Source organism: Jaculus jaculus, chromosome 11 (genome assembly GCF_020740685.1).
Source record: "Jaculus jaculus isolate mJacJac1 chromosome 11, mJacJac1.mat.Y.cur, whole genome shotgun sequence".
NCBI classification, from domain to species: domain Eukaryota; kingdom Metazoa; phylum Chordata; class Mammalia; order Rodentia; family Dipodidae; genus Jaculus; species Jaculus jaculus.
In genome coordinates this window covers 81,275,797-81,299,624 of record NC_059112.1, presented here as the reverse complement: position 1 = coordinate 81,299,624, position 23,828 = coordinate 81,275,797, and the positions used below count along the sequence as shown (strand labels likewise).

The window sequence follows — 23,828 nt, the reverse complement described above, 5'->3', positions numbered from 1 at the left end:
GCAAAGTGCTTAACAGTGCCCACACACAGAGCAAACAAAGTTCAGTAATATTGTCATTGCCACAACCATACCCAGCCTCCAACCCAACAAGATGAGGTCCTTTCTTGGTGCAAATGAACAGCCTCTGATTCCAAATTGGAAGTCCACACTCTACCCCGAGCAAAAAGGCTCAAGGTGCTGGCTGCCGATGCACCTTTCTCCAAGTAGATCTTGTACAAAGAGCACATACTTTTGTCCCTGCAGGTACCTATCTCAGAGGAATTTCCCTTCTACAAAGATAGTCCCCTTTTAAAAGACTGCTTCGAGACACACAAATAGGCATAGAACAGTCAAATTAATACATACGATAATTAATATACTTACTGCGTGAGTACAGGAAAATAAGCAGAGTGTCATGGCAAGGTGACCCACTCTGAGGAAGTGACAGGAGAGCGGCTCACTCTGTCTGCTGAAATAGGTGATGCGGAGGTAGAGATGAGCTCTGCATGGTGCTACCAACGACCATGGGATGAACACTGAGAAAGGACGAGTGTTGATGGAAGCTCACGAGGAAGGGCTATGCCAAACCTCCCCATCCACCCTCAGAAGCCTGGACCAGGCAAATCCTGTGCCTGGGTCTGACTGGCTGACTACAGCAGCTTGGGGGCTTTGACGTTGCCAAAACATCAACTTCAACTATGAGAACAGAGGAGGGGGCTGCAGGGCCTTTCAAACCCAAAAGAATCAGAGAGTTCCAGAGCAGAAAGAGGAAAAGAGAGAGGTTTGCTCAGTGGCAGGAGAGGACCGACAGGAAGAGCAGAGTTCTATGCCAGGAAGCAGAGGGTGTGAGACTGACAAAAGACCATTCTCGCTGACAGCTTGTGGTGTAGAGATGGCAAGTTCGGAGTAGTCGTGGAGGCAAAGACCGCAAAGCAGTGAGTGGTGGTGGCATGGGGATCCACAGGAACAAGTAATTGAATGGGCCCCTTCCTCTTGGTCACATTCCTGCCTGAGCTTAGTTAAGGGATGTGAGATGTGCTACCATTCGTGACAGATGTTTCACGCTGTACCTCACCACTGGCCATTTTCATGATGTTTCACGCTGTACCTCACCACTGGCCATTTTCATGATGTTTCACGCTGTACCTCACCACTGGCCATTTTCATAGCTCTGTGCCTGCAAAAGTCCCTTGCAAAGTAACTACAGCAAATACCTAAGTTAAACAGTGACATGCGCATACAAAAATATGTCCTGAGATCCTATAAAGTCTTCAGGCATTTTTCTGTTTTAGAATATATTCACAGAAAGCCATTGGCAATATTTATATGTCTTGAGATTTTGTTCTTCTAAAGAAAATTAATATATAATGAATTTCTCTGTGAAACACAGATATAAAATGCCGACTTCTTTGTAAACATTTCCTTTTAATCATTATTTATTTACTTATTTGCATTTGTGCATGGGCTTGCCAGAGCCTCTCACCACCGCAAACAAACGCCAGTTGCCTGTGCCACATTTTTTTGTGTCCAGCTTACATGGGTGGCCTAGGAACTGAACCCAGGGCTGGCAAACTTTGCAAGCAAGTGCATTTAACCACTGAGCAATCTTCTTAGCTTCTGCAACCATTTTTAAGGGTGTCTTAATTATGAGAGTTTACATATCCAACACTATAAATCCAGCCAAGAATGTTCTGTATTTTCCTTGGAGGGAATGTCTCAAGAAGTCACCCATGTGTCTAAGGGAGTCACCCCGCCATTCGCTGACATAAAGCTCAGCTAAAAACATGCCGTTGCCATTGCACTCAGCAGGGACTGCCCAGCTGGAAATAAAGCACCAACAGCATGTGGGTGAGACTCAGGAGAGAGCAGCTCTGTCTGTATCACCTGTGTCATGAGACCCTGTGGTCTCTGTGCACCAAGCTGGCTCCATCCTTCCAGCCTTACAGGCCAGCAAGTGGCAACACTCACCTTTAAAATACAAGATTCAGGGCTGGAGAGATGGCTTAGCAGTTAAAGGTTTGCCTGTGAAGCCTGAGGACCCCAGTTCGAGGCTCGATCCCCCAGGACCCACGTTAGCCAGATGCACAAGGGGGCGCACATCTGGAGTTCGTTTGCAGCGGCTGGAGGCCCTGACGCGCCCATTCTCTCTCTCTGTCTGCCTCTTTCTCTGTCACTCTCAACTAAATAAATAAAAATGAACAACAAAAAAAATTTTTAAATGCAAGATTCATACCTAGGCTCTACAGATAGCCAACTCCTCCTAGAGCTCTCGGACAGTACAAAAGGGGAAGTCAGAAAGATGATGACCATGGAAAGAACTGTAACCAAATCCCCATGCCCAAACAATTCTCTCCCACAAGCCTCCTAAATCCAATGCCTCTGGCCTGCATGTCCCCTCCCTGAATGTCGGCCCAGTTGAGATGGTACCCCTGCCATGAGGAAACTCACGGGACTCTGGAAAATATCCTCCACAGAGAGGAATCCAGGCTCTTAAAAAGTTGGCAGTAGGGCTGAAGAGATGGCTTAGTGGTTAAGGTGCTTGCATGCGAAGTCTAAGGACCCATGTTCAACTCTCCAGATCCCATGCAAGCCAGATGCACAAAGGTGAAGCAAGTATAAGGTCACACGTGCCCACTAGGTGGCTCAAGCATCTCAAGTTCAATTGCAGTGGCTGAGACCCTGGTGTGGAAATTCCCTCTCTCTCCCTCTCCCTCTCCCTCTCTCTCCCTCTCTCTCTCTCTCTCTCTCTCTCTCTCTCTCTCTCTCTCTCGTAAAAAGGAAAGTGGAAAGTTGGCTGTACTTCACTCTCCCTGGGCATGCACTGAGAATGCACCTTCCCCTAGAACTTTGGTTTCTCACCTGCTCCTCTGGTGGGATGCAGAGGTAAATGGTGAGGGCTCAGACATGTCCTTGAGGTGCTCACCTTTAACCCTGCCCTGAGAAGATATTCTCAGGAAAAAGGGTGTGCCCTGGTCCCTGCACCAAAGCTTCTTGCATCTGTTAATTAGTACTGCTTTCTTCTGTGTAGAACATGGGCCCTGTCTGTTTGTTCATCAAGAGGAAGTGTTGAAAAGACTTGTAAGAAACAGAATTGATGACTGCCTCTGCCTCAGTTCCCTCTCTCCTTGTCCTTTCTGCCAGTCTCTTGAAAGAGGAGGAGCAGGTCTCACAAAGAAATTACAAAAATTATCTTCACTCTTGCGATTCTAATGGGAGTCATGGAACAAAACAAGAAGTTTCTAGATTAAGGACATAAAGGCTAGGAAGAAAACATTCTAGCTTCTGCTTTAGAAGTGCATTGAGCACACACAGGGCCTGGTCTAGACTCTAGAATCAGGTACATCCAACCTGCAGCCTGTGGCATATGACCCTGGATAGCTATGAATGGGATCCAATATGTCCATAGACGGCATCATCATGTCATAATGTCACAAGGCTGAACACCTCACTAGATGGCTCCTAGTATTTCTGCCAATGCTGAGTCTCTATAACCATCACCAAAGGTTCTTGCTTCCAACTTCTGATCCCACCTCTGAGGCAGCGCTCCTCCACAAATGCCACAGAAGCTGCTGCTAAGATTTCTTTCCCTTACCTGTAAGCATCAGCCATGTGTCCCACTGAAAGAATGCTTACCTTATCCAGGCACTGTGCATGTATCCTTGGGAGACCTAAAGCCACCTGCACAGTAGGTGTCACCAATGTTGCTTCCCATGTGGGCAAACTAAGGCTCTGTGAAAGACCAGCCTTGACCAAAACAGTGGCTCAGGAAATAGCTGGTCCTGTGTGGATCCTTCCATTAGATGCAATCAACCATGATGATTAACCATAACCCAAGAAAACAACAAAATACAACTTCAGCCTATTATGGACACTGTCACTCCAATAATCTCTGAAAGAATTTCACAAAGGGAGATTTCTAGAAGAGACTAAGCATGTTGGCTACTGCACACATTCAGTGTGCCAACTATTCTTCCTTGACATGGTTTGGGGGACATTTCTCTGAGAATAAGGGTGGCTTTTTTTCTTTCTTGTTTAAATGTTGATATATTAGTGCTGCAGTTTAGAGAACTTGATCACTTTCTGTTCCCTGCCCAACTTTAATTGGAGCTCTGTCAGGTTCAATAACTAATGATGTCCGACTCTGCCTGATTGATGGTGATGGCCATCTCCTGAACAGGGGCTGTCACTGTCCACCTGGGCCCTGATTCAGCAGAAAGAAAAAATCAAAGTCTCTTCTTTGACACAAAGAAATAGAGGCATTCCCAGACAAATTGCTCTTTTTCCAGACACATTTGTAAAAATTGACTGGACTTCCTTGACAGATGGTAAGGTGACCAAGGCTGCTCAGGTAGAAGAAGCAGTGGCCGTGAGTGGGAGTGCGAGACAGCCTAAGGCATCACCCCACAGGAGAAAAAACACACAATTAGGAAGAGGGCATGAAGACAAGCTGGCTGGATGCTGTCCCATGTGACTTGAGGCTACAAAGGTGTTTCTCAGAATCCAGCCACCTGCTTCTCAAGGGAGACAGCGGTGATGGGGACACTTCACTACCTGCCGTCTGGAATTTGATCTCATGAAGAAGACAAACATTTCCAGAGGATTCACACTCCATTTCTCAGATCCTATGATTTCTTATACCCCTTTCCCAATCACATTTCAGAAGAAATAGATGCCTAATAATATATACTGCATGTCTTAGCACTGCTGAGAATTTGTTTAAAAAAAAAAAAAAGGACAGGTGTTTTATGAAAAATAAGAACATGAGTGGCAGCCACTTCAGCAAAATGCCAGATTTGGTGAGGATGTTCATTAACTTTATCTTTCCTTTCTTTTATTAATTTTTGACAACTTCATACTTGTTGACAATACGTTTTGATCCCCCACTTATCCTCTCTCTTTCCTTTCCCCTCCTACCAAAACCCTTCTTCTCCCCATTAGGTTCCCATCCTACTTTCATGATTTGTTTAGTTTATTTCATTTCATTTTATTTTGCCCACAGATTTAAATTAGGGTCTTGTACATAATCACAGGTGGCAGGTTTCTTCCTGGAGAACAGGCAATCTTCCAGTGTCTACCCCACTAAAGGATATGACTTTGCCTCTCACAGCAACCATTGGTTTCCACTGTTTATTCTAGGAGGTGGGGTTTTCATGGGCCCCTTCCTCATATGTGTTGACAAGTTTAGTAATATACATAAAGCCCCATCTGCTGTGAGTCCGTGAGTGCAGTGGACTTGTATCCAAAAGACAGCATTCTGCAGCTCCACTTCTCATCCTGCTCTTACGTTGTTTCTGCCCCCTCTTCCATGAGGTTCCATGAGACTTGGAGAGGCTGCCTTAGATGCTGTGTTCAGAACTGAATGCAAACTAGCTGCTTATTCCTGGTAAATTGCTTTTGCACATCACTGTAATCAACTCAGCCCTTTATAAAAAGAAACTTCTGTGTTTGAGGCTGTGAGAAGTACCAATCTATGGGAACAAACATAGATATTTAGAAGGTAGTTTGGCATGCTGACCAATTAGCAAAGCCACAGTATTGGGTTCCCCCTTAGGTTCTAGTTCCCTAGCCATAGACTTTTGGCCAGATTTATAGTACCAGGCATGATTTCCCTCCTGTACAGACGACCTCAAATCCAATCAGAGAGCAACTAATTACTCCCATAAGTCTCCTGCCACTACTATTGCACTAGACTAGTGCACTAATTTTGCCTTTCAGTTGTGACGTATACAGGGTCCATAGCAGGGTATGCTTATTAATAATGCCTTTCCTCCCTCAGCAACTTGCATAGCACCTTCTGATACAAAGAAAGCCAGTAGGGAGTGAGCTTTCAGCTCCATTCCAGCTTTTTTTTTTTTAATTTATTATTTATTTTTACTTCCAGCAACCAAATATATGGTGTCTTCAGCAATAGGGATTTATCATGTAGTTTTAGTGGGCAACCAAGAATAATAGCAATAGCCAATATTTTTAGGGGCCTCTGTGGCCTCACGGACTAACAGTTCTTTAAGAGGTATCTCATTCATGACACTGAGATTTTCGGTTAATACCACATGGTTTCTAGAAGCAGCTTTATCCAGCCATGTAGGACATTCATAAAGACATGCTCAGGCAGGGCTCAGTGGTGAGTCACACTATTGTAGTCAATGGAAGACTGTCTCCATAGCTAGGAGTTGGTAGATAATTGATACTTAGGAGGAACTGGATTCAAGGAATTGCTGACTCATCCATTGGCTAAATCAGCCCATTTTGTCACCAAGAGCATCATGGCAGGTCCTTTACGCAACAGGCAAATTCTTGCCTGTCCCAGAGATCTGAGCGAAACTGCAGAGTCAGCAAACTCTTTCACTGAACACTAGTACACATGTCTCTTGATGCCCCCTTTCCCTTCAGGACAGTCTCCCTGGCTGCTCGTTTGTCTGGTCTGTTTTCTCCATAAGACCAGAACTGCTTAAACTTTTTCCACTCATGAGTCCTTTTCACCTGAGAAATTTTTATACAATTCCAGGTATATAGGTATATAAAATAAGTATACAATTCAAACAAACAAGTATACAAATCAGTATGAATGTACTGATAATAAATCATAAAGTCCATCACTATGTACAATAAGTATGTGCCAATCAGTACTTATTAACAAGATTTAAATGTTTATTGTTAACATTGTATACAGGGGCTTAAATCAACTTTGAGCTTGTCAGTGATTCTGAACACACCAATATAATTCAACAGATAAAATTATATGTCATCAAAAAAGACAATTTTTTTAGTGTACATACAATTTCACCACTTATTAAAGACAAAAGCAAATTTGCATGCTAATGAGATGGGCATGCTTGTTTATGTGATATAAAGAATTAAATCCTGGCAGAGTATGTAATAGTGGGAGACATGGATCTTCTGCAATGTTTTCCAAAGTTAATTAAGATAAGGTTCGGGAGTGACCAAGACCACACAACCCACTCTGAGGCAAAGAGGAAAGCTTTTATTTGGAAAAACATGAGCTGCCAGGGCTGGCATCAATGCTGGGAATGTTGCTTCATGTAAATATATAGCACAAAATGGCAGAAGTTTGTTTAAGACTATTTCAGAAATTGTTACTAACCCCAAGCCAAAATTTATTTAGCAGGGTTTTTGGGGTTTTGTTTGTTTGTTGAGGTAGGGTCTCACTCTAGTTCAGGCTGACCTGGATTCACTCTGTAGTCTCAGGGTGGCTTTGAACTCACAGCAATCCTCCTACCTCTGCCTCCCAAGTGCTGGGATTAAAGGCATGTGCCACTACGCCTGGCAAGCAGGGTTTTTGTTTTTGTTTTTGTTTTTAAATTTTTGTTCATTTTTATTTACTTATTTGAGAGTGACAGAGAGAGAGAGAGAGAGAGAGAGAGAGAGGCAGATAGATAGAGAGAGAGAGAGAGTGGGCGCGCCGGGGCTTCCAGCCACTGCAAACGAACTCCAGACGCGGGCGCCCCCTTGTGCATCTGGCTAACGTGGGTCCTGGGGAATCGATTCTCGAACTGGGGTCCTTAGGCTTCACAGGCAAGCGCTTAACCGCTAAGCCATCTCTCCAGCCCAAACAGGGTTTTGTTTTGTTTTTTTTTTTATGTTTAGAAATTCAAGCCAGCAACTCAAGCAGCAATTTCTTAAATCAAACATGCTAAAACAATATAATCCAAAAACATACTAATTTCATATATGCATGCTGAGGAATGATTGTAGGAAAATAAAAGAAGTCTGTTTTGCATAACTAAACTATGTTTCTACAAGAGCAAAAAGCTTTGTATGTACAGTAACAACACTGATAATCATATCATTCAATGGTCTGGAATTCAAACCAGGGGTTTCAGGCAATGATTATCAGAATTGTGTGGCAGAATAGCATGTGCAGTGGAAAGTGTGCTTTTTGTAAGTTCAGAATCAAGGTCGCAGTGAAACTTCATGACACAGCACAGGCAAGTGTTGCCAGAAACACCTGCAACACATCCTGCATTTGACTTTGAAATAATCTGTGGTCCTAGCACATTCAGAAACCTTTCATTGTTGCCAAATTTTCATGATCCCCACATTCAATATACAACCCCACACTGGGTCATGACTCATGGCAAAGAAGCCATGCATGAGACTGTAAGATATACAAAAAAGAAATGACTGGATTCCTGTTCACCTTCAAATCTCTCAACTCTGACATAGATGTGTACAGATGCTACCTTATAAATGACTTAGATAAATGAAATTAATGAACTGGAAAACTACCAGAACTGGATATCAGGAGAACTTGGATCTAGCCCCAGCTTGGTAATTAAATGAATATACAACTTCAGGTCTAGAGTTCAATTGATTTGTCTATTTAAAAAAAAAAAGGAATTGCTGGCACCTGTTGTAGTTAGACTGTGAAATGTTCCTCATGGGTTCGTGTGTTTGAATACCTGGTCACCAGCAGTAGCTCTTTTTTGGGAGACTGAAGCTTCCTCCTTTGGGGAGGAAGGTTCCACATAAGTTGTCTACTTCTTGGTCCTCTGAGATGTGAAGAAACCAGACAGATGTACCCCAGTCACCATGAAAGCTTATTTTCCTTCAAGCAGTGTGCCAAAACCTCTCCTGCCTTAAGTTGCTACTGTCACCCTTCTCAATGTCATAGTAATGAGAGATGTAGGATGGTCTTTCTCCTCCTGCATGCTCAGAGGAAGGCCCAGGGCTGTGAGGAAGTGTAGCATGAAGGAGATGTTGAGCAGACTAGGTTCAGGTGGACTAAACCCTCAACCTGAACTACCCCATGTTTACCAACTTATGAATCGGTAAGATCTCATATAAGACTGAGTTTTTAAAAATGGGCTTTTAGGGCTGGAGAGATGGCTTAGCGGTTAAGCACTTGCCTGTGAAGCCTAAGGACCCCGGTTCGAGGCTCGGTTCTCCAGGTCCCACGTTAGCCAGATGCACAAGGGGGCGCACGCGTCTGGAGTTCGTTTGCAGAGGCTGGAAGCCCTGGCGCGCCCATTCTCTCTCTCTCCCTCTATCTGTCTTTCTCTCTGTGTCTGTCACTCTCAAATAAATAAATAAAAAATTTTAAAAAAATGGGCTTTTAAAACCAAGAGCTTCTGAAATTATTGAAATAAGTAAAGTTCACAGCTATTTATTGCTGCTCTATTAAAAAGACCCCACCCAGTCGGCATGGTAGCACAGGCCTTTAATCCCAGTACTTAGGAGGCAGAGGGAGGAGGATTGCCGAGAGTTCAGGCCCCCCTGAGACTATAGAGTGAAGCAGGTCAGCCTGAGCTAGAGGGAAACCCTACCTCAAAAAAAGACCCCACCCCTTCATCCACCACTGCCTACTTCCATATTCCATCCCCACAGTAGCCTGCCTGCGTCTGTCTAGCCATGCCTTCTCACCAGTCTGAAACTCCCTTTCTCACCTCACTCCTCAAGATGCAGCTGCCTTCTCCCTGGTGCCCATGCAGCCAAGTATTAAATTCTAGCAGCATGGGACCAGTTGTACATTAAACATCTTCCCAGCTCAAAGATAGATGCTTTTAAAGTCAGGAAATCTGCCTCACTTACTGGCATTCATTACAGTGCCTGATTTAGGAGGCACTTAACAGTGAATGCTGCATAAAGTGGGGAAATTAGGAAGTCAGAAGTTATTTAGTCAATTGCTGTTAGTTGGTAAGTAGGTTGGAAAATTAGTGTCCAGTAAGCTAGAAACATGCTAATGGAGAAGCCTCTCTCTGTAGAGTAATTGGCATTCAGAGGTAAATAACTCCTGAATTTAATCCTTCCCACTGAAAGAATACCTACTGAAGTGCTTATGTATCTTATGGCCTTCTTCGATGAAATGTAGAGAGAAATAAAGTTCTTAAGGGAAGAAGTCATTTACCACCACTTGCCAACTCCAGCTTGCTCTCTTACTCACTGTCTCTGAGGATGGAGATTTATTTCTGGCTCTAAGAGGGCCATGGAGAATCAAGCCAGGTGGACTTGGAATGAGGAGATGTGATTAGAGGGGAAGAACACATGGTGAGTATCTTTCCTATTGGACAACTCTGTATGAAGCACAGTTTGGAGGTGCAGCATTCTACACAGGCTCTCTAGGAGCACTGAGCCTCAAGGATGGCTCTCTTCCTATAGCAGACTCACTTGGAAAGAACGTCACACTGAAGAGACTGTATTTTTTTAATCACACATCGTCTGGGGTACACAGGGGCCACTTCATACATAGGGACTATTTGAAGTAGATCCCTCCTGGTATCTTGTCCTAGACTTCTTGTCAATATGGAAATTTACTATTAGTTAAACTGCTATATTTTTAAAAGGATTTCTTTTTTTAATATTTTTTAATTAATTAATTTATTTATTTGAGAGCAACAGACACAGAGAGAAAGACAGATAGAGGGAGAGAGAGAGAATGGGCGCGCCAGGGCTTCCAGCCTCTGCAAACGAACTCCAGACGCGTGCGCCCCCTTGTGCATCTGGCTAACATGGGACCTGGGGAACCGAGCCTTGAACTAGGGTCCTTAGGCTTCACAGGCAAGCACTTAACCACTAAGCCATCTCTCCAGCCCGAAACTGTTATTTTTGTAATATTTTATTTTTTCTTTATTTATTTGAGAGAGAGAGAGAATGGGTGTGCCAGGGCCTCCAGCCACTGCAAATGAACTCCGGATGCATGTGCTCCTTTGTGCCTCTGGCTTATATGGGTCCTGGGGAATTGAACCTAAGTCCTTTGGCTTTGCAGGCAAGCACCTTAACTGCTAAGCCATTTCTCCAGCCCAGTTGAATTGCTTTTAGGCTGGCAATTTGTCAAGTGACAGGCTGTGGAGAATCTCTCTTATTCCTGTTAGACCTGCTGAAATGAATCCTTATTTCTCAAGGACATTGATTTCCCATCTCTGAAAACCACAGTGGTTGTGTGGACCCTGATATTGTATTCTATACTGATTTTCTTCAGCTACATGATAATATTTTGTTATCAATGCCCCTCTTCCTCTACATTTATGTAATGGGTGACCAAGAAATGCAAAACCACCTTGATAATAAAATCAGTAAAATATGATGATGAAGGTAACTCTGGGACAATATTTTCTTAATTAATTACCCAATTAGGTGAAGATTACCTGCTGGTCTCTCACTTAGAATAGTGGTTCCATACTCTAGTAGACCCAAAACAACATTTTTAAAAAATATTTTTTTGTGGGCTGGAAGGATGGTTTAGCTCAAAGACATGAGCACTGTTGCTATTGATGATGTGGCATTCCAAAATTATAAAAAAACTGGGTAAGTTCTAAACAAAGCAGATTATAGCAGTTCTTCCATTTTTCCTCCATTTACCTAGTTGTAGTCTTAAAAAATGTTCATAATGCCACACACAAAATGTTTTGTGAAATGAAGATAAATAAATGTTCAAAACCTATAAATAGATTTGCATTTACATCAGTCCCCACCTTAGACTTTCAGAAGTCATGTAAGATGTGATGTGTCACTCTAGGAAATGGTCCCACACATTGTAGACCATCTAACAGCCCAGGATCCTGCAGATTCATGGCCACCGGTACTTAAAACGATCCTTAGACTCATAGATACTCCCAATGACTTTCCGATTCTCACTGGGAGGCAGTACCACGTTTGTTGATAACCAGAGTTTTGCAGTGTTTTCCATAAGGTTCCTCCTTGACCCAGGTGATTAAGAGTTGACTGAAGTTGTTAAACCAAGGAATGGTGCACTGGATAGAAGGCTATAGCCCATGGCGTTGGTCATTTCACTTCACCCATGGGAGGGAATGTGATCTAACCTTGGACAGTCAGTTCTCAGATTTATTTAAAAAAAAAAAACAAACTTTCCCTTTCCATGGTTTTTATTTCTTACTGAAATTATAAAGTTACCCTTGAATATAGCTCTCTAACACATTATATATTTTAAAATAGCTAAATGCAAACATGAAAAGAAAAGTTCAATCCTCAGGGAAAAAAAATGATTGGTACGATACCAAACACTTTTTTTTTAGTTCTTTGGGAAAGAGGAAGAAAGAAGAAAGAAAGAAAGAAAGAAAGAAAGAAAGAAAGAAAGAAAGAAAGAAAGAAAGGAAGGAAGGAAGGAAGGAAGGAAGGAAGGAAGGAAGGAAGGAAGGAAGGAAGGAAGGAAGGAAGGAAGGAAGGAAATAAATAAATAAATGCCGGAGCCTGCCGGCTGAAAGGGTTCGAGCCTGATGGGGAGTGAGGATTAAGGAAAGACAGAAGAAAGAGTGAAAGCATGGACTCCAGTCCAGGGCTGAAGCCAGTACTGAAGACATCATTTATTTCACAGTATCCCTTTTTATATTTTTTTACAAACAGTTTTTCCATGGACAAAGATTTTATGAGCTTTACAAGTTCCTATCAAAAAACCTTTCTGTTACAGAGTTTTTGCATTTCAATCATTTCTCAGTACAAAGGACCAGCCAAATGGCTGAAGATACTAATCTTGCTTACAGGTAGGCTGCTATAGTTTTGCTAATGTCTTGCTGCCAGACAGCTTCCTGACACTGAAGATACACAATCTTACTTGCAGGAAGGCTGCTATAGTTTTGCTAATGTCCTGCGGCCAGAAGCCCAGGGCTATGGATACAAGTCCAGCCAAAATGGCTCCTGACAAAGAAAGAAAGAAAGAAAGAAAGAAAGGAAGGAAGGAAGGAAGGAAGGAAGGAAGGAAGGAAGGAAGGAAGGAAGGAAGGAAGGGAGGAAAGAAAGGAAGAAAGAAAGAAAGAAAGACAGGAAGAAAGACAGGAAGAAAGACAGGAAGAAAGGAAGGAAGAAAGGAAGGGAGAAAGCAAGAAAGCAAACGAAAATGGGCACACCAGGAACTCCAGCTACAGCAAACGAACTCCAGACGCATACACCACCTTGTGCATCTGGCTTACCTGGGTCCTGGGAAGTGAACCTGGGACCTTTGGCTTTGCAGGCAAGTGCCTTAACCACTAAGCCATTTCTCCAGCCCCCAAACACTTTTAATCCCAGTGCGGGGGGGGAGGGGTGGAGGTAGGCAGGTTCCTGGGGCTCACTGGCCAACCAATCTAGCCTAGTTAATGAGTTCCAGGACAGTGAGAGAACCTGTCTGAATCCAAAAAAAAAAAAAAAAAAATGTGGACTGTGCCTGAGAAACAACACCCAAGGTTGTCCTCTGGCCTGTACACACATGCTCACACACACGCACCTCCACACACATGAACCTACATGCACACACACACACACACACACACACACACACACCATCATCACTTGGACTCATGCATAAAAAATATAAAAAATATGACCAAAGAGACAACATTATTTGCCTAATTCCTTCCTCACACAGCATTAAACATGCACCCTAGTCTCTGTGTGCAAGCTCAACTTTAAAGGATTAAGAAGTGAACATAAAGTCCCCCAGGCTCCAAGAAACTATCTCCAGGTCTCATACTCTCTGATCTCCTCATGGAAGAGTTCTTCAGCTCTTCCTGCAAGAAGCCATTTCCTCTCACTTTTAGACTCAATTCTAACCGTTTGAATGCCATCGTTGGCAGAGCAATTTAGAAAGTAGGGTCAGAGTAGAAACTGAACACAGGTAGTAATGTGAGCCGCTCACTATGGGGACAAGCAGCTTCACTATCCCCAAGAGCCTCTATAAGACAGGACAACATGGTAACTCACATACAAAAGAAAAGTTATGATCAATGCCTTTTGTCGCAAAAGCAGAAAAATCCAAAATAACAGAATCCCCAGGGTGAGGGTCAGAAGTCCTTAAGAGAGCATCTTACGTGGTGCTTGTATTTTAGGAGTAAGGATATGGAATGCGAAGTGTGGGCTTGGCACAGCAGCCCAGCCTCTTCGGTATTCAAGCACTGAGGGGAAGAAGTGCAGAGAATCCCAGTATCTTCTTCTTAATATTGGTAACCACCAATAGAAGAAAGTTCATCTCCTGAAGCACACCATCTGTTTGTTTGGCCCTTGTAGGTGTGTGCTATGCAGAGTTTGGAGTTCGAGTCCCCAAGACCACAGGATCTGCCTACACCTACAGCTATGTTACTGTAGGGGAATTTGTGGCATTTTTCATTGGTTGGAACCTGATACTGGAGTATCTGATTGGCACTGCAGCGGGCGCCAGTGCTCTGAGCAGCATGTTTGACTCCCTGGCAAACCACACCATCAGCCACTGGATGGTGGACACCGTGGGAACTCTCAACGGCCTAGGTGAGACTGCTCCATCCTCATTCCCCATCATGCAAACTTGCTAAGCCAAATAAAGGGGTACCCCTTTCAGAATGCAACCTGGGAAAAAAAATGTGTCAAGAACTTAAAATACTTTTTTTGTTTGGCAAAGGGATTCCTCATCCTGCAGTCATTCTGATTTTCATGAGCAAAAAGATGTTCATCAAAATCTTATTTAAGGGCTGAAGAGATGGCTTAGCGGTTAAGGCATTTGCCTGCCAAGCCAAAGGACCCAGGTTCAATTCCCCAGGACCCACATAAACCAGATTCACAGGGTGGTACAAGTGTCTGGTGTTTTTTTACAGTGGCTGAAGGCCCTGGCACACCCTTTCTCTCTATTAGCCTCTTTCTTTCTCTTTCTCTTTCTCAAATAAATAAAATATATAAATTTTTTAAAAATTAAAAATCTTATTTAAGTAGCTGGGCATGGAAGGGAACATTTTTGTTGTTGCTGTTCATTATTTATTTATTTATTTGAGAGTGACAGAGAGAGAGAGAGAGAGAGGTTGAGAATGGGCACGCCAGGGCTTCCAGCCACTGCAGACGAATTCCAGATGCGTGCGCCCCCTTGTGCATCTGGCTAATGTGGGTCCTGGGGAACCGAGCCTCGAACCGGGGTCCTTAGGCTTCACAGACAAGCGCTTAACTGCTGAGCCATCTCTCCAGCCCCAGAAGGGAACATTTTAATCCAAGCACTTGGGAGGGTAGGAGTATCATTGTGGGTTCAAGGCCAGCCTAAAACTACACAGTGACAGGTCAGCCTAGGCTAGAGTGAGATCCTACCTCAAAAAAAAAAAATCTTATTTAAAGAGGACCAGTAGTTTTTGAATTTGGGGGTTTTTTCAGACTTGGAAATTTTTGCCTATTCATAATGGGATAGTGTGGAAATTGCACCCAAATCTAACAACTTCATTGATGTTTCATATATCTCCTAGACAAATCCCCATCACCTGAAGATAATTGTATTCAATGTTCTTAATATATTTGTGCACAAAACAAACTTTTGTGGTATAGATTTTTCACTTGTGACATTATGATATCAAACAAAATGTTTCAAATTCTGTAGCACCTCAGATTTTAAATTTTCAGATTGAGGTGCTCAACTCATAATGAGAGAAATTAGAAACAGTATAAATATTGTTCAAAAGGACAAATGGTCAAGTGAGTTGAGGGTGCGTATTGAGTACCTATCAACTGAAAGGGTGGTAAAGGAAGAGCCTGGTGATAGCAGGGAACATGTTTTAATATTGAATGTAAAGTATCAAAGTAAAAACTCTACTGTACGTGTTTCATGCCAATAGCTACATAAGAATGAACCAGTGCAGGAGAAAGAACTGGAAGAAACTTCACTGGTGGTTTCATCATATTTTTTTTCAATTTGTCATAAATAATCATATATTAACTTCTCAACTAAAAAGTATGTTAAGGAACCAAACAGAATTCTGCCTATCAAAGTCAGCAAGGGCACTATGAGTGAATGAATGTGAAACACGCAGATGGGCCTCAGGTTTCATCTGTCACTCGTCATCAACTTTCCATCCTGATGTCCAGCACATCCTTTTCATATGAGCAGGAAACAAGCAGTTGAGGAAGCCTTAGAATCTTACCTCAGAACTCCCAAGGAAGACTGGGGATATAACTCAGAGGTCCATCTCAGCAGTAGAGTGATTATGTAGTGTACTTGAGTCCTTGAGTTCAACCCCCAGCATTTCAGAAGGAAAGAAGATGGGAAGAAGGAAGGAGGGAAAGTCTTCTAAGGAATGATCTGAGGATATATTAAAACACTGGGCTTCAGCATTCCTAACTCATAAAAAAAAAAAATCGCAAAGATGCTGACCACCCTGTTACCATGATAAAAAGTATGAAGCTCATATCTGAATGGTAATTTCCTAAAATTTTAGGTCAGAAAGAGCCCAAAACAGGTCATCTATCTTCTTCAATCTACAGAAGAGGCTGCATACCCACAGCCCAACTGCTGGCCTTTGGCAAAAGTACAGCTGAAATGCCAGAGCCGGTGCTGAGCAGTACCTCTTTCCCTCTGTAGAGGGCAGGAGTCCACTGGCCAATGTGAAGGACCAAGCCAGCAGACCCTGCTCACTAGTCATTTTCTCTGCAACCACATACCACCAAGTCGAGGGCATGGGGTGGGAGGATGCTCTGAACATGTTTTTCAAAGATGCACTGTTTTAAATTTTCAAATAAAAAATATTGGAATGTGATAAAAATTTTGGAAAATATTTTCAAAATTAGGAATGATGAAGATAAAGCAGTTATCAAAGAATATGTCAGACTTACATATATATACATATATAAATTCCCAGGACACTCCTGGCTTCAATTGTGCTTTGTCATTGGCACCTTGTAATTGTCACCTCACATATCCCAATTTTTGATCCAAAATATCAGGTCATTCCACCTGAATACCAATGCTTCAATGATTTGCGGATAGACACTGATAACCTGCTTATGGACCATAACATACACATGTATACACACACACACTTCCTTCTCCTCTGTTCCTGACAGACTGACCACTGCTCTAAACTGAGCTCAGTTGCACTGAGGTAGAACCAAGGGTCCATTCGCATGATGCTTTCTTTCCTCTGGACATTAATCATGTCCTTCTCCTCCAGGGAAAGGCGAAGAATCTTACCCGGACCTTCTGGCTTTGGTGATTGCCATCATCGTGACCATCATCGTGGCTCTGGGAGTGAAGAATTCCGTGGGCTTCAACAATGTCCTCAATGTGCTGAACCTGGCTGTGTGGGTGTTCATCATGATCGCAGGCCTCTTCTTCATCAACGGGAAATACTGGGCTGAGGGCCAGTTCTTGCCTCATGGCTGGTCAGGGGTGAGTTCGATCTCAAAGGCTGGAATATCCTCTTGAAAACAGTCTAAAAAACACAGTTTTAACACAATGCCATTCTGTCTCATAATCATCACACCTTCTTTGTTATTTTAATCCAAATGTAATTGGATGTTCTGGTGGAGTGGGTCATTTTTCTTTCTCATCTATTTGTTTCATGGCATTTTATACCTTACTTTACACAAATAATAATTTGAACAGGTCAAACCTGGGGTTGCTTGCAATACGCCTGCTACTGTGCTTTGCATGGTATGCCTCATTTCATTATCTGGAAGAAATTCACCTTCAGGACTTAAAGATGGGTCTGAGCAGTAAAGTGCTTGCTGCACAAGTATGAGGACCTGAATGGGCATTCCCCAGGGCTTGGCACAGTAGCCCTCTTCTGTATTCCCAATGCCAGGGAAGCAGAGACAGAAGGATACCTAAGGCTTGCACTAGCTAGTCTAGCTGCATGGGTGAGCTCCAGATTCAGAGAGAGAGAGTCTCAAAAGCTAACATGGAGAGTGACTGAGGAAGATGCCATGCATACATGCATAAATATGTCCACACAATATGAACCTTCATGCCCATGCAAAAATAAAAATAAAAGCTGAAAATGAAAAAAATTACACCTAGAGGGGTCCAGTGACTTTCTATCAAGCACAGTATAAGTGACAGGACCAGGGAACTGTCAAACCCCAGAGCCTGTGCAGGACCAGTTCTGTAGAGTATCTACACAGACTGCTAAGAGAGGCCAACATACACATGAATAAAGACAAATCAGTAAAGGAAGCCAGGAAGGGTGGATGGATAGGGAAGAATAAGGTTTACCAAGGTATGAAACTGAGGAAAGGATTATCTTTAATCCAGTCCCAACATTTGACTCTGGGGTAAAGAGCCGTGCTCAAGCCCAAGGGCAGCTGACTAGGCTCAGCAGAGCGCTGGTTACTGACCCCACTCCAGAGGCATAGAAGTCTAACCCTGTGTGACCTGGGGATGAACACAAAGGTAGGCTGGAAAGAAGCATAAAAATAATAAAGACACAACATCAATGTTTATCCCATGTGTGAATAACTCCATCATGGTTTGTGTATAGATACATATTTTTACAAGTCTAAATTCACATTTTCTTAATGAAAGCAGGGAAGGAAGCTGTCATTCACTTTTTCAGAAGGCTTGGGGCACTTGGCATTTTAAAATGGCTTCTTCATTCTTCTAAGGAAGGACCAGCTAGCCCTATAACTGCATATTTGCATGTAGTTGAGATAGGGTGAAAAAAGAAAAAAAGAAATACAGGTTGGACTTGGTGCTTGTCTTGTAATCCCAATGCTAAAGAAAAAGGATCAGAAGTTCGGGGGTAATTGGGACCAGTTGGTGAGATCCTATCTCAGAAAAAATTAAAATAAAGAAAATAGTTATGAGCCCAGTGGATACAATTCTAATCATCTCCCTTATGACTACTGTATTGTAACTTGTTACATATTCTTTGGGGTATCGTGTGCAGCATGTGACGCTGGATTTCTGTGTGCTGGTCTTCTGCGTGGCTAAGACTAAAAGAAAAGTAGCCTCTGGAGTTTTTCAGTTGTGTGATGGACCCTATAGTATAACTTATCTTCAATTTTGAACATAGAGGAGTGGAGGTGAAAACAAGAACTCTCCAAACATAAGTCCTTTCTCCTAAGAAAAAAAAAAAAACTAAGGTACCATCCAAAAAAAAGTGGGTGGGCTGGACCAAGAGATATTTTTAGATCTCAGCCCCAGGATATGGTGGTATTAGAAACTCAAGGTCAGAGTGGCAAATTCTTACACTGACATGTGATTTTAAGGTGCACCTGGTTTCTTTTGCCAGTATGACTATAAAAAAAAAAAAAAGCTCATTTTGTAGATTTATTGGTAGACTTTGCTAGCCTATCTTTTTTTCTTGTGACAGTAGGACATAAATCAGAGAATTTTCAGCTGGCAGGGATCTTAGAGGTCCCTCAGTACTGTCCCTTCATTTGACAGATGATTGAATAACTAGAAGTCCAGAAAGGCATGCTGGCCTAGTTCTGGGGTTAGAATGCACATGCAGAATTCCACTTACCTTTCATAGCTTTTGCTTAGACTGGTTTTCCTCCAAGATGTGTATGTATCAGAAATCACTCCTGGAGAACACTCAAAATAACTTCTGTTTATTTGGTCATGCCATGTTCTTCAATGGAGAGAAATAAGCAACCAAATGGTTTGAGCCAAAATTTTGAGTCTTCTGCTTATCTATAAGAATTCCACAGAACCACAAAACTCATCTCTCCTCTCTGAAATAAAGGTTGAAACTGGTTCCAACTAGAAGAAGAGACAAAGAAGCACTGTTGACTCCATTCTGGATTCTTTAAGTCTGTATTTCTTATGATAAAAATTGTGTTTTCTTATCACATAAGAAAAACAACAAATTACAAGAGTAAAAAGAAAGAATGTCTTCTTGGAATTCAATTGCATTTTTATTGTAGCTTATGAAACTGTTCTCACCATTTTTTTTAACAATGCAAGAGATTATTAGGTCGTGGTGTTACTGTAACACATGGGTACTAATCAACTGCCAAGTTTTCTCATCTATAAGTGGAAAAACAGTTTGTACCAGATGCTTGCAGAAAAGGACAAAACACAAGCTGAGGAGATAGATCAATAAGTAAAAGTGCTTGCTACACAAGCATGAGAACCTAAGTTCAATACCCAGCACCCATGTAAAAATCTAGACATGACCATGCACGCCTAGTACACCAGCACGTAAAGTGGGGACAGAGATAGGAGATCAGGTTCAAGGAGAGACTCTTTCTCAGGGACATAAGGCAGAAGATCAGTAGGTGAATACCCCTGACATCTTCCTCTTGCACATGGGGCACATGCATCTGCACTTACATGTACATATACCACACACACACACACACACACACACACACACACAAACGTAACACATACTACACACACACACACTAAAGTCATAAAGATGCACTTTAAAACAAGAGGAAAAGAAAATGATAAAATCTTGTTTTCTTATGTGTATAGTAAGAATAGCAGAAGGAAGGAGCTAACATTTACTGATCACCCTGTTAGATGTCTGTCATCATGCTCCATGGACACTGTCCTCACTCTCATAACATATTTTAAAAGTGATATTTTAGCCCCAGCTCAAAAATGGATAATTAAAGGTTCAGAGATGCTGGTAACCTACCTGATCTCACTTAGTGCCAGGACTGAAGTTTCTGCCTGGATTGGTGTGATTCCCAGACACTTTCCACTCTCTAGAGTACCTTGTGCATGATATGCTCAGCCTTTCTTTTAAAAAATAATAATAAGGGCTGGAGAGATGGCTTAGGCTTGCTGCTCAAGTCTCAGTGCCCAAATTTGGATCCCCAGACCCCACATAAAAGATGGGCTGGGGAAATGGTTTAGTGGTTAAGGCACTTGCCTGCAAAGCCTAAGGACCCCGGTTCAATTCCCCAGGACCCACGTAAGCCAGATGCACAAGAGGGTGTATGTGTCTGGAGTTTGTTTGCAGTGGCTGGAAGCCCTGATGCTTCCATTCTCTCTCTCTCTGCCTCTTTCTCTCTCTGTCTGTCACTTGCAAATAAATAAATAAAATAAACAAAAATAATTTTTTTAAAAGATGGAAGCCTTAAGAAAAAAAAGGGCTGGAGAGATGGCTTAGCGGTTAAGCGCTTGCCTGTGAAGCCTAAGGACCCCGGTTCGAGGCTCGGTTCCCCAGGTCCCACGTTAGCCAGATGCACAAGGGGGCGCACGCGTCTGGAGTTCGTTTGCAGAGGCTGGAAGCCCTGGTGCGCCCATTCTCTCTCTCTCTCTCTCTCTCTCTCTCTCTCTCTCTCTCTCTCTGTCTTTCTCTCTGTGTCTGTCGCTCTCACATAAATAAATAAAAATAAACAAAAAAAATTAAAAAAAAAAAAAAGATGGAAGCCATGGCAGGCTTCTGAAATTATAGAATCCTGAGAGCAAGAAGGGAGACAGAACTATGAGCTCTGCCACCTCTACCACCTCTGCTGAGGCCCAGGATAAATTGCAGAGGAAGCAGCAACAGGTGTGCTGCTCTCACTGCTAACACGACATCCAGTTCCAGGGAGCTGGCAACAGAAACTATGGTCAATCAAAACCCAGCTCTACAGAGAACTCAATACTAATTCAGACTGCTAACAGGCCCACCATAGCTCAGAGACCACTGCAGAAGGGGGAGACATAAAGATTGTAAGAGCCACCAGATAGGCAAAAATACCCCGAGACACAGTCTCCTAACAGAGCATGACTAAGGCCTTCATGACCCCACAATGAATACCAATAACCCCACTGAGGAGGGCCCTCAGGGAAAGAGGAGTGGGGGTGAAGGAATATAAGAATATATCCTTTTGCAAAAGAAAAAATGAAGGCAGGCAGAGACAGGAGAATTTCTCAGAAGGTCAAAGGCCAGGTAGTCTGGCAAACACAAAAGTGAACAACAATGAGAATATGAGACCCTGCCTCAGACAAGGTGGGTGGCAAGGACCAACTCCCAAAAGTTGTCCTTTGATTTCCATATGTGCACTATGGCATATGTGCAGCCACAATCACACACATGAGGACACACATACATACACATACATACACACATCCAAAAATAATGGTAAATTAATTAATATGACATGTTTCCATTAACTTTCATTGATACTTAGAATCTAGAAGGAACATTGGGAAATAACCAACTCTTTTTTTATCTTCAGATGGAAATAGAGTCAAACTGACTTGCACTGAGTTTGTGCTGTGTACACAGTAGATTAGGTCCCGTATAAAGAGTAGAATAAGTGAATATCCTTTGTACAATTGTTCTTTTCTCATCTGAAGGAAATTAACAAGTCTTTTAAACTTTGATTTCCTCTGCTGCTTTGTTCTTGGGTTTTCACTGTCTTTAAGGATCTCCTCTTCTCTTCTCTTCTCCGGGCTGGGCATTATTCCCCAGTAAGGAGACCACCTCATTAAGGAAGGAGTAATCAAACCAGCCTTATAGCCTCCCACTAAGCATTCTGGATTCTCACTAGCATTTGTGAGAAGAAAAGAACTAAATTCAAGCACACAAAAAAGAATGAATGAATGACTTTTCTAACATTTAACATCTTCAAGACAAACTCTTCCATATATGTTTCATTTAATCTTCACAAGAGCTCAGCAAAATAAGTACAATGATTGATACTTTTATATCGAAAATAACTGAAGCTTTAAAAAACTGAAGATCAAGTCTTGGGAGATTGCTCAGTGGGCAAAGTGCTTGTTGTGCAAACACGAAGACCTGAGTTCAGATCCCCACAACCCATGTAAATGCTAGGCATGGTGGTGCTTGCTTGTAAAGCCAAGTGCTCAGGGGGAAAGACAAGATGATCCCTGGGAAAGCCAGCTGGCTAGTCTAGCTGAATGGGTGAGCTCTGGATTAGGTGAAAGACTGTCTCAATAGGTAATGTGGAGATCTGCTGGCCTTCCCATGCATGTGCACATATATACAGGTGTTCTCGTACATACATACATGTGCACAAATACATACAAATATACATATACACATGCACATACACCACATACCCACACACACAAAAAAAAGGACAGCTATAGGCTATAAGTAATGGAGTAGAAATTGAATTCCAGTTCTGGATTAACCAAAGCCTATGATTACTCCCTCACCCTTGGGATGTGGGTCCATAAGACTACCTGTCTTTAAAAGAGAGAACTGGGATTGGAGAGATGGCTTAGTGGTTAAGCGCTTGCCTGTGAAGCCTAAGGACCCCGGTTCAAGGCTCGGTTCCCCAGGTCCCACGTTAGCCAGATGCACAAGGGGGCGCATGCATCTGGAATTCGTTTGCAGTGGCTGGAGGCCCTGGCGCGCCCATTCTCTCTCCCCCTCTATCTGCCTTTCTCTCTATGTCTGTTGCTCTCAAATAAATAAATAAATAATGAACAAAATTTATTTAAAAAATTAAATTAAAAAAATAAAAGAGAGAACTATTTTTTGAAAACTTCCATAATTATAGACAATAAGCCATGATAATTCCCTCCCCCACTTTCCCTTCACCAATCCACTCTTCATCATATCCCCTCTCACTCTCAATTGGTGTCTCTTTTATTTGGATGTCATTGTCTTTTCCTCTTATTATGAGGGTCTTGTGAAGGTAGTGCTAGACACTACAAGGTCATAGATATAAGGCCAACTCATGTCTGGAAGAGTACATTGTATGTTGTGCGACTCTTCCTTTGGCTCTTACATGCTTTCTGCCACCTCTTCTGCAATGGACCCTGAGCCTTGGAGGGTTTGATAGAGATGTTTCAGTGCTGGATACTCCTCTGTCACTTCTTCTCAGCACTATGGTGCCTTTTCAGTCATCCCAGTGAAGACCACCTATCTTTATTTTTCACCATTGACCACTGACCTCACCCCAATCCACATTTAATATCATGAATAGACTTGTCATTGACCACCAAGAAAAGCTTGGCTGGAACTTCAGTACAAATCCATTATCCCTGAAGGAAACCAAAACGCATGTCCCAGTGGCTGTGACTAAAAGGATCATCTGAGCACAAAGGACAGCGGTACCAGGAGGCTGCTGACTCATCTTCTGATTTACCCCAGCCTTGGATTTCTGCACAGTACGTTTCCTCCCTGGTGACCAGGCTTGGTCCTGTCCTTCTTCAACTCTCCTTCCAGCTCCCTTTTCCAATCCAACAGAGTTACTATCAATTTAATTCACATGTTTTAAGGCCTGACACCCTCCCACGGCCCTACTGTCCACCAAGG

General features: G+C 42.6%; 1 protein-coding gene across 2 annotated transcripts in view; it reads left to right on the top strand.

The window, feature by feature from the left end:
• Positions 1-23,828, top strand: part of Slc7a14 (solute carrier family 7 member 14) — a 162,697-nt gene that overhangs the window by 103,101 nt on the left and 35,768 nt on the right. The window contains exons 3-4 of one of the 2 annotated variants that reach the window (XM_045130360.1): positions 13,933-14,169; positions 16,821-17,038. In XM_045130360.1, the coding sequence (XP_044986295.1) occupies positions 13,933-14,169; positions 16,821-17,038 (455 nt within the window). The remainder of the gene's footprint in view (positions 1-13,932; positions 14,170-16,820; positions 17,039-23,828) is intronic. The other variant, XM_045130361.1, reaches the window with a different exon arrangement.